The sequence below is a fragment of the Hibiscus syriacus genome, unplaced genomic scaffold (assembly GCF_006381635.1).
Source record: "Hibiscus syriacus cultivar Baekdansim isolate YM2019G1 unplaced genomic scaffold, ASM638163v2 tig00117048_pilon, whole genome shotgun sequence".
Taxonomy (NCBI): Eukaryota; Viridiplantae; Streptophyta; class Magnoliopsida; order Malvales; family Malvaceae; genus Hibiscus; species Hibiscus syriacus.
This window is the reverse complement of record NW_024063538.1, coordinates 696,201-711,349: the sequence shown is the minus strand read 5'-3', so window position 1 is coordinate 711,349 and position 15,149 is coordinate 696,201. Positions and strand designations below refer to the sequence as shown.

Below are 15,149 nucleotides of genomic sequence, written 5' to 3'. Positions count from 1 at the left end.
AGAAACATTCCAATGTGTAGTTGATTGCTGAATAATCCTTATTCGTCATATATACGGTACGGATACATGAACATGTCTAATATACGTATATACCAAAGACACGGATATACCGTTTATTAGTTCTTGTACTATGTTTATGTTGTAAATTTGGTCTTTGTACTCGAATTTGGTCATTTTCTTTAATCGAATTTGGTCTTTGTATATATATATATATTGATATATCAATATTGAATTATTAATATAATTATCTCTTATATTTTACATGATATTAAATTTCAATTATCAGAAAATATAAAAATCCTCTTAGTTTAATATATATATTCTATATTACATTCGTTTACAATCTTAAATTACAATTTACTCATAAATTTATAAATCAAATATTTAATCTTAAATCACACGAAACAAGCACGGATGCATCTCTCTCACTTAACTGATTCAATTAGGGTTTCATTAAGATCAAAAGAGTGTTTTTTTAATTTAACTAAAACAAACAGATGTTGAGATTGCAGCAGCACTTAACGAGGAGGAGAGCTGGGCAAATCCACGTGTCAGTTTTTTATAGGATGATTATTCGGATAGAGCGGTTTTCAACCCCACAAATCCTAAAACCCTAATTCCCCTCTCCAAACTCCAAACATTACACATCTTTCACCTCCTCCTATTTTCACTGCAGTGTTCAAAGAGATTTTCTCAATACATATAAAGCCTCTTTAGCCTTTGCCCCTCTGTAAACTCAAAGCTTCCTTGCAGCCACTCTGTTTCGCCCAGGTAACTTCCTCTTCTTGTTGGTGGTGCTCTTTCTTTGTTTCTCTAACCGTAGATCTCGATTACACCTTTGGTTTCGTTTTATTTGATATGAGTTTAATCTCTAAATGATTTCCAACCTTTGGGGCTTGATTTTGTTTAGTTTCTAAGAAAAAACTGAACTTGAAACTGTGTTTTTTGGTCCTAAAAGGATAGCAATGGACTGGTACCAGAAGGTGGAGAAGCCAAAAGCTGAAACACTCATAAACGAGAATGAACTCAGGATTACAGCCCAAGGGAGAATGAGGAATTGTATTTCTTACTCTATTACTCTGCTTCAGGTTTCCCCCTTTTTTCTATTGGATATTGGCACTGCGTTTAATGTATTCTTATACTTGATTTGATTTTGTTGCGGAAGAAGAAAGTGGTGTGCTTGAGGTTAATGGACATTCTGTTGATTTTACTTCGTGCTGTTTTTTTCCTTTTATAGGAGAAAGGTGCCAATGAGATTTTACTTAAAGCCACGGGCAGAGCTATCAACAAGACTGTCATGATTGCTGAATTAATTAAGGTGTTCTTCTTTTTTCGATTCTCTTCTGTTTAAGTTTCACTTTTCTTAATCTTGATATGTGGAAACATGTTTTAGTGTTATATAATATGTAGATATGTATTTATGCATGTATGTATGTACCCTTTGATTTTGTACTAAAATGTGTTAACCGTCTCCCAGAGGAGGATTGCTGGTCTTCATCAGATTACATCGACCGGATCGATAGACATAACTGACACGTGGGAGCCACTGGAAGAGGGCCTTCTTCCGTAAGAGCTATTCCTTCCTAGCACTAAAAGCATCAATTTTCTTGCTAGAACTAATATCATTGCCACTAATGTTCGGTTTGCTTGTGCAGCCTAGAAACCACTCGCCATGTTTCAATAATCACGATTACTTTGTCTAAAAATGAGTTGGATTCATCTTCAATAGGGTATGTGGCCTCTTTTTATCTGTATTTAAAAGTTGACAATGTTGAAAACAGTAATGTGCGCTTGATCCTGTTTATTAATGATGTCTTGGCATGGTGCTTTGTTTTGGTCTGTTACTTTAATGTCAGATATCAACCTCCGATTCCAGCTGATCAAGTGAAGCCCTTGACTGAGTTTGAGGACAATGAAGGAGGTTAGAAAATTATCTAGCATTGATGTTATGCATTTTGGGTTTATCTCGAATCTTGCATTAATTGATATTTGTACTTCCATATCATGGAAATTGAAGACCTCTCTTAGCATCCAGAGCCAAGCACATGGTCAGGGAAAGTATGGAGGTGTAGCCAATCATCATGTCTTGTTTTGTACTATAAAGCATTAAAGGCGTTTGAGCAAAGATATTTTCGGAATTTTTGTAGTACTTGTACACGTTGAGAAGTTAAAATTCATCTACAATTTCGGCTCTGTCATTTTGCTTTTCCAATGCGAGTGTGATTAGTGATCTGGTGATGAGTAAAAGGACTCTTTTTTGGAAGGTTAATTGAATATCATATGTTTTTAGTGACAAATGGTTAAGGGAGCAGTAGAGGTTGACAGCAAGGTTGCTGACTTGCTGCTATGTTTGTTGGTTACAAATAGTTGCTTGGTTTTGTAGCACATAGGTGACTTTCCATAAATAGTTTTATATCTACTGACGATTGAATTAACTTCAGCACATATAGGCCAACACTTAGACGAGAATGTTACTCATGCAGGCAATGTCAATGGTGGCATGGAAGAGAACAGAAATGGAGGATATGATGGTGGGCGAGGTTATGGAGCCAGACATTGAGGTCGTGGGAGGGGTCGTGGTTTCCGAGGGCATGCGAGAGGGTATGGTGGAGGAAATATCCAACAAGACTCGGGATATTACAACGGTAATGACCCATCAGGACCATTGCCTTCCCAGGGTCGTGGTAAGTTTTTGCTTCCAATGCTTTCTTGTCAATTTGCTGTTTTAGTGACTAGAAGGCCCAACCTTTTTCCCCAACTTTCAACAGAAGCCTAAACACGTTTAAAATTATTGCTGTCACCAAATTTGGCTAATCAGTGATATTGGCAGGTCGTGGACGAGGAAGGGGACGTGGACGTGGACGCGGTCCAGCTCAGGGTTTCGTATTGATGGTCCATTCCAGAAAGGTGCTTGAGCTACAAGCACCATCCTATATCCTTCCGCAGAACTATGGCTTTAGATTGAAACAAAACCATTGGATGGCTGCTCTATTCATCGCCAGTCTTTGTTTTAAACAACAAAAGTCATTTTAGACATTATTTAAGGTTTTGTTTGCGTGAGATATTGTGCTGTAAGGGACCTTATAATGTTGGTTTTCATTCTAGGACGCAATTTGTAGGAAAGTTGATAGGATAGTTCATCTCGCTCAACCAATGTTGTATAATTTTTCAGCATTACTTTCTCCAAATAATAGAGCATTACATTTATTCTTCCAAACATATCTTATTCTACTATGTGTATTATACAAATGTTGGATACGATATGGATACAGATACATACGTAACACTATGAAACTTGTACTTGTATGTGACTAACATGCATAGAACGAAAGATCGAAGCTATGCTTTCTTCAACACATTACATAGTAGAGAATATAGGAAGATGCATGTAGCATGTAGATTTTGATCTTCCAGGAGCTAATCCAAATTCCCATCTGCCATGGAATCTGCACATTGTAGAAGATATAGTAAGATGCATGTAGCATGTATATTTTGATCTTCCAGGAGCTAACCCAAAGATACTAAGACCGATACGGATAAGAAAAACGACAGCCTTACCCAGATTGCATCGAATCTGGCACTTGCGTTCACAACGCTGCGTAAACCTTGCTGCAATCAATCAACCAAAATCAAACACAATCATAATTCATAATCCATAAAAAAAGGGTTGGTTTTTTCTCTCCAAGTACTTACAGTTGGTTAGAGGGCAACCAGTAACACAAGCATCGAAGCAATCCACCTGTGGCTCGACGCTTTCCATCTGTGAACTGATAATGCAGAAAATGAAAACTGCAACTATTATCATATTCTTCGTCCCCATCTTCTTTCTTTTATCTTCTTTAACGTATGACGTTTTCACTTTGTTATGAAAGGCTTATTTTGTTTTTATATAGGGAATTTGTTGAAAGCACCCATTTACTTGCATTAAACTACGTATTTGCCATGTCCATGAACAGCTCCCCTAGCAGCCATGCACGTGGGCCATTGATACTTATGGCACCGGCTGCAAATTATACTCCCCTAGCCGCCTACTTTTACGCAAGTCAAATTCTTCTTTTAGTCCCTCTATTATACTTAAATTTAGGGTTTTTGTCTCAGCACATGTCAACATGTGATTCACTCAATCCCTAGTTAACAGCACAAAGGAAATCCTTTCATTGAAATAAATCTATTAACAAACAATATATCCTAGCAGCTAGGTATATATATATCTAGCTATATATGGGCTATAATAACAGTGTGATATATCAGTTTCATGAGTGTACAAATCTGACCTTTGAACTACTATTGAAGAAAGAATCACTCTTTATATCCCTGTGTAAATGACAAGAAAACTAACAATGAACTTCAAAAGAGTGTCTTCTGCAATGTTTGCAGAACTGTAAGCTGCTAATGGACCCAAAACTTGAAGCTCTGGAAATGGCATTTCAAGCTAGAACTATTGCATGGGGAGCTTCTATGTCTTCTTCATCTGTTTCCTTGATCTCACTTTGTTTATCTTCTTCTGTTGCTTCATGTGAATCTACTGTTGGCACTGGTACTAACTGAGTTTTCTGTTTCATCTCTTTGGCTTTGCCCCATAGCACCACGTATACTCCACACACAATCATCAATCCTCCTATGATACTGTTGATTTCCATAGAAAAGAACAAACAAGACAATTAAGATTTGACTCAAATTATTCGGATCTGAGGGTGAATCTCGTATGCATAGAGATGATGATCAGATTCAGGTTATATACTTTAAGTTTGAGATGTACATGTACGAGTAATTTTAGGTTCAGAATTTTCTCATGTTTAAACCGTTTCAAGTTTTTAAAGTTCGAATTGTTTTGAATTTAATAAAATTTTCAAGTTTAATACATTTAAGCCTAAGATTATCTCAAATTCTAGTGTTTTTGAGTTAAAATCATTTTAGGTTGAAGATGTTTAAGTCTTTTTAAGTTTAATTTATCTTGCATTCATTTAGAGTTTCAGTAAATCTCAAGTGACCTCGTGTTTTTTCAAGTTTGATACATTTAGGTCACGATTATTTTAAATTCGGGTCATTTTTGAATCTTTTTAGCTAAGATCTCTTGAGTCGAAGTTTTCTATAGCCGAAATCTTTTCAAGACTAAACCATCTTGAATTTAGAGTCAACATTTTCAGGTTCAAATTATTCTAAGCTCGGTGTATTTTAATCTTAGAGCATTTCGAGTTTGAGTTTTATCGGACTTCAATATTTTATGCTCGGTTCTTTAGAATCAGACTCATTTTATCATCTCTATACAATATTTGTATCACAGTTAATATGATTTTGTAAAAATGAAATGGTATACGTATACCTTCCTAACTAGAGCTCTTCATCGAGCAACAAAGATCCAAGAACGGCAAAAAAGACGAGCCCCAAGGGATTGAAAATAGATGCATACAAAGGACCAATCAAACGAACTGCCCATGAAACCAAGAACACCAACAAAGCAGATCCCAGGATTCCCTGCAAAACAGCATCTTCAACATGTCCAAAATTTGCAGACATCATTGAAAAAACCTGAAAAGAAAACAGTAATAGCCATTAACATACCACATAAGCAACTGCTAGAAGCCTAACATTCCAGCCAAGCCTCCATTGGCTCCAATCACTCACAGTGCAAAGTGCAATCACAGCTCCTTGCATTCCTCCCGTTACACACATCAAAGCAGTGCTTGAATAGAGGTAAGGGAATTTTACACTCATTTTGGCCTGATGAAATTGAAACACAAGTATGATGAAGTTTGTGTAATAGAAAGGAAGAAAGAAAGAGATTTTACCTGTGTGATCAACCACAGAGTATGAAACGCAACTCAAAAGACCAAAAAATGCACCGAGAACGAACTTGCCCGTTTCTTGTCACTACAACAAATTTATTTATTTTTGATGTTGAAGATATTGTCATTGATACTTACATTAACGTCACTATTTGTATTTTGTGACATTAAATTCAATGTCACGACGATCGTCACCTTAGGTGTGTCACTAAATGTCTAGTGTGACGTTGTATCTTTTTATCGTCACACATTGTTAAATATATAGTGACATTTATGTATAATGTTACCTTATCGTTTAAATTCAGTGACATTTACTTGTGTCACTAAATAAAATAAAATTTTGTCATTAATTATTTATATCGTCACTAATAATATTAAAGTTTACCTTATAAATGACAAAACAATATCGTCACAATTTTTTTGTAAATTTCTAAAATAAAAAATTATAAAATTACAATAAAATTTTAAATATTTATATAAATTACAATAGAAGTCAATTTTTTAATATTACAATAAATACCAAAACTATTTATAAATTACAATAAAAGAAAAAACTTCTCTAAATTACAATAATACCTATAATTTTTATAAATTACATGAAAAGGTCTGCATTTTTCAAATTACAATAATACCCTATATTTTTTACAAATTAAAATAAAAAGCATCCAAATTTGCTTATGAATGGTTTTAGAGGTCTTGCATGAGTTACATCTTCTCCCACACCTTGGCAGCCTTGAATCTATCTGTGTTCTCAATCTTGCCTTCTCTTCATTCACTGCCTAGCCAAAGTATAAAAAGGAGAAAACCTCAGATTTCATTGTATTTATTTATAACACTAGACAACGAAATATGTGTGTTTTAAGTTATCAAAAATGACAAGAGGCATTACCTGGGAAAAGCTATCAGATTTTGGAATTAATGAGGAGCATGGGACTTTAAGTGTTGGGTGGAGTGGAGATGGTGCCTTGGCTCGATTGCATTAGGGGGTTACTATAACGCCTAAAATTCGAACTATCCGAACTACACGTTACAACCAAATCCAGGATATCACATATTTTAAAACTAAATTCATTTTCTAGAATAAATCAGTAAAATCCACAATACAACTTTTGAAGTGCAATAAAATTTTAAAAACCACAACATAAATGATCCGGTTCAATCAACTTACCTTCGAGCCGAGGGTTTAAGACTTTCCTAGCCCAACTCGACCATATCCTACAGAATTGATCCTCGAATTAGTAATTCTCAATAAAATTCTTAATCCCTTCAAAATAATGCTAAAAATTGGTATAACTCCAAAATTAACATCTACATCAAATACTATTAAAATATCATTATTGCTATCTGCCAACTCAGTCAAACTTCTAATACTTTTCTTATTCTCACCCATATACCACTTATTATAAAAAGTAATGATATACATATATTAATCGAAGGCCAATTAGCATTTCCCCTTTCATTCTGTCTGTAATCCAAGTAAATAAAACAACTCTGTTTGACAACACCCACTTACCAATGCACAAACAAAAAAAGAAATACTAGATCCAATGCGATGGAGATGGTGGATCTAAATTGCTAATATATGTTTTAAGCAGGTTTCCATAATAAAAGGGCTTTACTGTTCTGATTCAAATGGATGTAGGATATCTGATAGATTCCAACTGAAAACTGAAGATTAATTAGCTCAAACTGACAGTAATTATAGTCTGAATTAGCAAGACAAATACATTAAATTGTGGTCATTCTAACCTCTTTCAACAGCTCAACTGCAGGTGAGTTTTAACCTTTCAAATCAAATGCATTCCTCAATGGTACATAATTCAAATTCATCCTACAACATTTGGTCCTTCAATTCTGGTAAACAAACCATAAGGTTATCACTGATGAATGCAAAATTTTTGGCACATTTATTATATCTAGTCATTAACACATTGTCCAGTTGCACAACTCTATGGAATAGAGAGAAAATCAAATGATTCGGCTTTGAAAAAAGATATAAAAGATAAGTCTGATTTGTACAAAAGACTAATAGTATACTTTACAGCAAGCTGCTTATAATTTAATCATAAAAATATCTATTTGATCAATTATTCTCCCTCTCATTTATAAAGAAATCAATGGTGTATAAGAATTTGGAACTTACAACGAAAAACCCATAAGCTAATTCAACATACTCAGACAACAAACTATCTCAAAACTCTAATAATGAATGTAAATCATATTCACTGCTCAAGATTGTTAAAAAAAACAAATCCAGACTGAGCAAAACCCATGAAACAGAACATCAAACTTACCAATATCATTAATATGATCGAACAGATACATGTATAACATATATATTTTTCATAAATAATAATAATAATAATAATAATAATAATAATTCTTTACCTCACAGTTACACGTTTCAGAAGGCACGCAACAATTTTGGCGTGTAGATCAGGATTCACGATTTATGGGAACTTGGGTTACAAATTAAAGCAAGCGTCGAATTTAGTAGAGATGGTCAAGTGAGGTGATGGTTCGCTGCTGTTTGTTGAAAAGATATACTATTAATCACTAAATATGACAAAAACAAAGAAAAGTCACGTTTATAGTATATATTGTGACATTATTCATAATATCATATAGAAATTTTGTCATCAATTGATAAATTTGTTGTAGTGTGTGACGACGGTGATGTTGCCGGACTTTTCGTCGGTTGGGAATGCTTCAAAAGGTTTAAATGTGTCGACCAGATGTGTATCTCTATACCTTTGTAAAATGTGAACAACATTGCTCCACCTATTCCTATTAATGTCCCACACACTTTTGCCTGCCCTGCTCTTGTTCTTATTGCCAGTTTCTCCATCGCCATAAAAAATTCCACCCTTGTGAATAGCAACACAGAGTTTGTCCCCGGAAACAAAATCCGACCCGGCTCGAGCGCATTATGGATACCGGAAACCAAGAAGAGTAAGAAATGTACTTGAAACAAATGGCCAAAATGAAAGTACAGGCTGGTGCAAGGTTGATCATGGCAGCAACAAAAGTTGCAGATGTATACACCAAGCTCTGCAGGTACAAGTTTGACCTAGTGAACCACTGTTTCAAAAAAAACTTCAATTTAGTCCTTTTTTCTGCCGTTTTTCAACATAAAAAAGTGAAATAATTCATGGGATTTTCCTTTTTCTTTAAACTTACCCGAATAATCCACAAAGAAACGATTGAAACACTATCTTTCGATTGATCTTCTCCAAGCTCTTCCTGGGAAAAAAAGAAAGAACAGAAAGAAACTCAAAGATCATAATAACCTATGAACGAGTAAAAAAGAAAAGAATATATTCGATTAAACTCGAACCTTTCGAAGATTAGAGCAAGGGGAACCATGATAGCGTAGGCAAACAAGAATCTATAAACCACAATAAGCCGCAAACTCATCCCATCATTAGCAGCCAGTTTATACATTACATTGATTCCTGCAATAAGCTGAACCACCACCATTAACAATGGCGGCTTTAAACAATGAACAAGATTTGCAATACGTCCCATGCGGTAAAACCCCAAAATATTTTTCAAAGAATTTTTTGTCTTTCTTGCTCCTAACCCCAAGATAAAATAACAGAGAAGATTGTTATTTAATTATTCAGATATTTTTTTGAAATAAAAAAAGATGAATTTTCTCTAACTTCCCATAATTCTATACAGAGAACGAGTCTTGGGCATAGGGTCAGTTGTGAAATGAACTTGAACTGAATCCAGAGTGCCGTTTTGATTTATTTTTACGTACTCTCTCTAGATTCTCATGCAAAAATAATATAATATTTTATTATTTAATAGTATTAACCCCTAATTATAATATAGTTATAAAAATATTTATCTTAAATTCTAAAAATAATAAATCATCAAATAATGGTTTATAAATTTTATTAATTAATAATGTTTTTTATTAAAAAATAAAGGATATTTGTCTTGAGTTGTTAAGTTGGTTAAGATTTAAATATATTCTTTGGGGAACAATATCTATTATATATTTAGTTAAATATATAATACCTAAATAATTTTATTTAGTAAAATAATAAATTTTTTGATAAAGTCATCATATATGAAATGTTTTTCAAAACGTGCGATCTTTAAGATGTATTTTTATGGATGTCACAAATTTTTTTGACAGAATCTCTAATGTTAGTGTCATCCAAAATTAAAATAAAAAATGAGACTAGGAGCATATATATATATATATATCATATTGTTTATACATAGAATTTTTTCTAAGTGTTTAAATATAACATTCTAAACATGCACTTATTAAAAATTGAAGACAATATCTATATATACATGTCGCAATCATTGTTCGATCGACTACTTTTTGTGCTTGTGCTCGTATAAATGTACATGTATTGTATGCGTTACTTTTTTTTAATAAAATTCATACAATTTTTTGGATCCATTATTTTCATTATTTTTATTTTGGTCAAGAATAAAGTCATCGTCAAAGATTACGTTCGAGAAACCTCACGTCCACAAAAGTGTGCCCTACAAACCACGTTTTTTTAACATACTCCTAAAAAGATGACACATTTTTTTAAAATAAAATTGCTTGTATGTCATTTGACTAAATAAATATACATAGACAATAGTAGATAATAAGTATTTAAACCCAAGGCAATGGAAATTCACAAGCTAACATAGACATGCATTTACAAGTTACAAGAGGTAGTCAATTATACATTGTCATTGAAAATGGTAGTAGTTTATACTTTGATGGATATCCGGATCCTGAGCTCGAATCGATATTGCTTAAACGCTTTCGAGATCCATTTTCTCCTCAAGTTGCATTGCTATGCATTCGTTTCCAAGTTTCAGATACTTGTTTACCAGTCTCATCTTGTCCAGCTTCAAGTCCTGTTTCCAGCTTCGACGCTTCAACTTCAACTGTTGCTTCTCTAAGTTGAGCACCTTGGACTTCAGCTGCAACTTTTGTTTCTCTAGTTAATATGCTCGATGTGCCATCCGTTGCTTCTGTGATCCATCTGCTTCATTGTCTTCAGGGCAAGTAAGATTCTGATAGGGAGCACCCGGAATTTGGTTGATGTCCAAAGCTTTCGAAGGATTCCCATTATCTGCAACTTTGTTTTCATTTGTTTGCTTCAACCACATTGCAGAGACCGCAGAAAAATAAAAATTTGCCCCGTTGTACCCGGCTGTATCACCTTGAGCATTGAAACTTTGGTTAGAATTGAATGGCTTTGAAGTAGTCGCAAAACTTGCAATATCATTTTCGTTAATCAAGTCCAACCACTTCACCGAGAACTCCGGGAGCCCAGATGTTGTGCCATTATCCATAGCTCTAACAACTTCAGAAAGAGCTCCACCTTTTTTATCAGTACCATCAAGAACAGGTTGGCTCGAGTCAAGAAGCTTGTAATCATCTTCGTTCTTCAGAATAAACAGAAAAGACCGCAGCAAATCTGGATCATGAGGTAGATGCAATCGATTGCCATTATGATACGAGCACATCTCTTCAAAAAACAAAGGTTTCGAAGTATAAAGTTTTCTTACATCTTCTTTCGCCCTCTCGGATACATCGATTATGTCAAAAACCTTAGGGTTCTCAACAACCTTGCAAGAAATGCCTCTCCCAGTAGATCATTCAGTCTCCTATGTTTTGCTCAGATTATTGAACTTGTCCTCACATTGTTGAGGAGATACATGGTAACCCCGATCAGCCATGACCTTCGAAACACACTTCCATTTTCCTTGTTTCTTCAAAAGGGAAGACATTTTTATCTGACTACCCACGCAATCAGTGGGAGGATCCTCTCCGATGTACGAAAGAATAGTAACCAATAGCTTCACGCTTTTTCCAGTCCATTTCATGCGTTGCCAGGGTGACCCGTCCTCGCTGTTGCCAGCTTCATTGTGCTCAAGTTGCTTTGTTCAGCATAATTTGACATATCATTTTCGATAACAATGCTTTCCCGTGTCTCATTTTCAGCTAAACCAAAAGCAGAAGGTTGTTGAGATATGCGTGGCTTTTGTTTGTGTTGAAGCTGTACCGGATCTTGTAGATCTAGACAACCATATACCCATCCCTGCAGCATATCACCACCTGCTGGTGGTTTACCTTCCATTATTGTCAAGTGGATATGCGATAAACTCATTGGATCAGATCCTAAAACATAAGTTCGACAAGATACAATCAGGTTGCTTGGTTAGTATATCGATACCATTGGAGCACAATTAAAGAGTTCAGCATACACAAACAGTTAAAGTCGTTCTCAGTTTAGCACCAAGCTAAAGAGTCCCATGGAATGAGTTTCATTCCCTGGATAGCAGTTTCTACAATTAGATTTCTCAATAAATACTTAAGCAATACCTTTTATAGCCAAAATCGATCTAATTTCTAAGAATGATAGGAACAAACAACGCAATTTCATGAAAGTAGATCCAAATAGATCTGTTTCCAATGAATGAATCCAAAACAGAAATTTATGGAAGTGAAAGCAAATAAATGAATAACCAGAGATCTAATAAAGAAACTCAAATTATATAACTCAAAGGGCCCGAGGTGCACAAACTGTGAATGCTTGAGAATTAGTGAAAATTGACGATAAAAATGAAACGCTCGAAAGGTAACGCTGGCACATGTAACTTCAGTTTTAACTTGAGCACGATATCCACTTGTCGGTTCATTAATGCTTACGACAGAACATGGAAAACATAGCTCACTGCAGGATATCTTCAGAATCTATAACAATAAGCTTGAATTGATGAAACAAAATAACATGATTCATCAGAACATAAGGCTATATTGACAATCTTAAACAAAATATAGCAAAATTTATAAGCCAGCAAGTTTTTCAATACATTAAACTTAAAATAGGATTCCAAGATGTAACCAGGATCAGAACATGTACTCGGTTTAGACACTGTTCATTTTCTTGTTCCCAATTGGGATGCTAAACGCTCATTTACAAGCTTCATACATTCATTTTCCAGCCTGATCTTATCCAAATCCCTATCCTTGTTCCAATTTATCCTTCGCCACTTAAACTGCTGCTTCTCCAGTGCAAGCTTTCGGGCCTGAATTTGTATCTTCTGCCTTCTCAGCTCAAGTAAGCGAAATGCCATCCACTGCTCTTGCAACGCATATGAGCTGTTGTTGTTTGGGTTAACATGACTCAAATCAAGTTGATCATTTCGTTTAGAAGCTTCCGACATTTTTCCATACTCCACAGCATTCGAAGGATTGCCAACAACCACGTCTTTCATTTCATTCATTCGTTTACACCTCTTTGAGGATGGCTCCAGAAACCTGGAAGTTCCCTTGTTATCTTCTATTCCCTCAAATCCACCATCAGGTGCAGCATCTTGCCGTTCTTTCTCAAACTCATCATCCCCATTGTGTTGCCTCGACTGATTAGGCTCATCGTCTTCTCTGCTTCCAAGAATCAACTGCAAGGAGTGCTGCAATTCTGGATCATGAGGAAGATGCAATCTATTCCCAGTATGGTAAGAACACATTTCCTCGTAAAACAGATTCTTCGAGCTCAAAATTTTCTTCACCTCCTCCTTTACCTTATTAGATACATTCATTACGTCCAAAAGCTCCGGGTTCTCTACAACCTTACAACAAATGCCTTTGCCAAGAACATCATTGAGTCTCTTGTATCTTTTATTTAAATCATTGAACTTGTCCTCGCATTGCTGCGGCGATACATGATGACCCCTTTCAACCATGAGTTTCGAAACGCACTTCCACTTCCCTATCTTATGCACAATAGACGATTCCTTCTAACACCACCCAAACAATCAGAAGAAGCATCCTCATCAACATAACAAACAGCATTAATCAAAAGCCTAACCATTTGTGGTGTCCATTTCACTCGCTGCCACAAGAACTCGCCTCCCCTCGGAACCATCATAACATCCATCACCACCACCTTGTTTATCGAAATTGTTCCAATTATCATCACTTGGTTTTTCGATTTCTTTCATATTCTCAGACCCGAATGGCAAAACATCTTGAAATTGGGAACCTTGCTGGTAAAATTGCTGGTCGTCTAACCCTTGATGAACCTGAAATGAGCCTAGTGAGTCCAAATATGCAAATGACTGAGTCTGACCACCTGGAATCAGATTGTTATCTGATGTTGGATTTCCTTCCATAGTTTGTCAAATTTTTTCTTTCTTTCAATACTACTTTCAATGTAGCTTACAAGCTTTTTATAGGCCAAATTGACACTTTTGGAAATGGAGAACCAGAGAAGGCAATGGCTGCTAACATTAGTAGGTGAATTAAATCAAAATCTTTGTGCGGATACAAAAATTAAAACGAAATCCAGCAACAAGATTCAGAAAATCCCAAACAAATAAACACCCAAATTGCATGCGACATTGCAAAACTCAAATGTAACACCCGACTCGTTCACTGAAGCTAACGTACACAGTTTTGGGATTCTTCTCGAATGGAAATGTTGTAAAGCAGTGGAAAGAGACTTATCTGGCACAAAAGCAAAGACCCATTTCGTCATAAAAGTTGTTCTTTTCCCCCTTTAACAAACAAAGTTAAAATATCATCTTTTTGGCTCCAAAGCTCTCTTCTTTCCATGCGAACTAGGCAGTTGCGAAATATAAGACATGGGTGCAATTTGATTCAACTCAAAAAGAGAATTTGGCATGGCTGAGTCAGATCCGACCTGGTTATACTGAACTGTAGTGGTCCGATCTGACTCAATTAATCATGGAATGTAAAAATTTAAGAATACGAAAATATAAAAATTTAAGAGATATAAAATTAAATATTAATATAAAATAAAAACATTTTAATTATATAAAAGCTTAAATTTTCTAAGAGTTAGACTGCATTCAACAATCCCCTTAAATGCATAAAGTGGATTTTTCTTTGATTTCCTTTAATTTCAAATTTAATTAATCTATTAAATACAGAATATAATGATAAGATACATTGTTAATTTTATAAGAGGTATAATCACGAAATTTCAAACATAAAATTTTCTTTGATTTTCTTTAATTTTTATTATAGTTAATCGATCGAATATCAAATGTTAAGTATAATGATAAAATACGTTATTAATATTATAAGGAGAGATAACTACAAAACTCAAAACATGAACAATAAAATCAACGTAAAAGATTAAAAAATATATTGAAACATTGTATTTATGTAAAATCCCAAATATCATTATTTTTTTAAATTTTTTTAATGAATTAATAAATTTTGAGTATACTGATAAGGTATGTTATTCATATTATTAAGAGAGATAATTACGAAACTCCGAAAAATAGAATTAACGTAAAAAAACCAAAGAAAATATTAAAATATATTTATGTAAAATCCCAAATATCATTATTTTTCCGAAG

General features: G+C 34.6%; 1 protein-coding gene and 2 pseudogenes across 3 annotated transcripts; 1 reads left to right on the top strand and 2 right to left on the bottom strand.

Moving 5' to 3' along the window:
• The first annotated feature begins 656 nt into the window (after positions 1–656).
• Positions 657–3,010, top strand: LOC120197529 (ribonuclease P protein subunit p25-like protein). Of its 3 annotated transcripts, none has more exons than XM_039199034.1 (8): positions 657–771; positions 964–1,088; positions 1,238–1,318; positions 1,478–1,566; positions 1,656–1,730; positions 1,857–1,921; positions 2,484–2,684; positions 2,831–3,010. In XM_039199034.1, the coding sequence occupies exons 2-7, from the start codon at positions 966–968 to the stop codon at positions 2,558–2,560; spliced, it is 510 nt and encodes a 169-aa protein (XP_039054965.1). In that variant the 5' UTR covers positions 657–771; positions 964–965; the 3' UTR covers positions 2,561–2,684; positions 2,831–3,010. The 3 variants fall into 3 exon arrangements, with proteins under 3 accessions (XP_039054965.1, XP_039054964.1, XP_039054963.1); XM_039199033.1 differs by having other exon boundaries at positions 658–771; positions 959–1,088; XM_039199032.1 differs by having other exon boundaries at positions 658–771; positions 954–1,088.
• Positions 3,011–4,427: 1,417 nt separating this feature from the next.
• On the bottom strand, positions 4,428–9,318 carry LOC120197310 (annotated as a pseudogene).
• A 3,374-nt stretch (positions 9,319–12,692) lies between these two features.
• LOC120197309 lies at positions 12,693–13,678 on the bottom strand (annotated as a pseudogene).
• Positions 13,679–15,149: the final 1,471 nt, after the last annotated feature.

Bases quoted from the DNA above. Each gene is read 5' to 3' on its own strand.
- LOC120197529 (XM_039199034.1), top strand. From the start codon at position 966: ATGGACTGGTACCAGAAGGTGGAGAAGCCAAAAGCTGAAACACTCATA. The intron at 1,089-1,237 runs GTTTCCCCCTTT...TTCCTTTTATAG, and splicing joins ACTCTATTACTCTGCTTCAG to GAGAAAGGTGCCAATGAGAT. The intron at 1,731-1,856 runs GTATGTGGCCTC...CTTTAATGTCAG, and splicing joins TTGGATTCATCTTCAATAGG to ATATCAACCTCCGATTCCAG.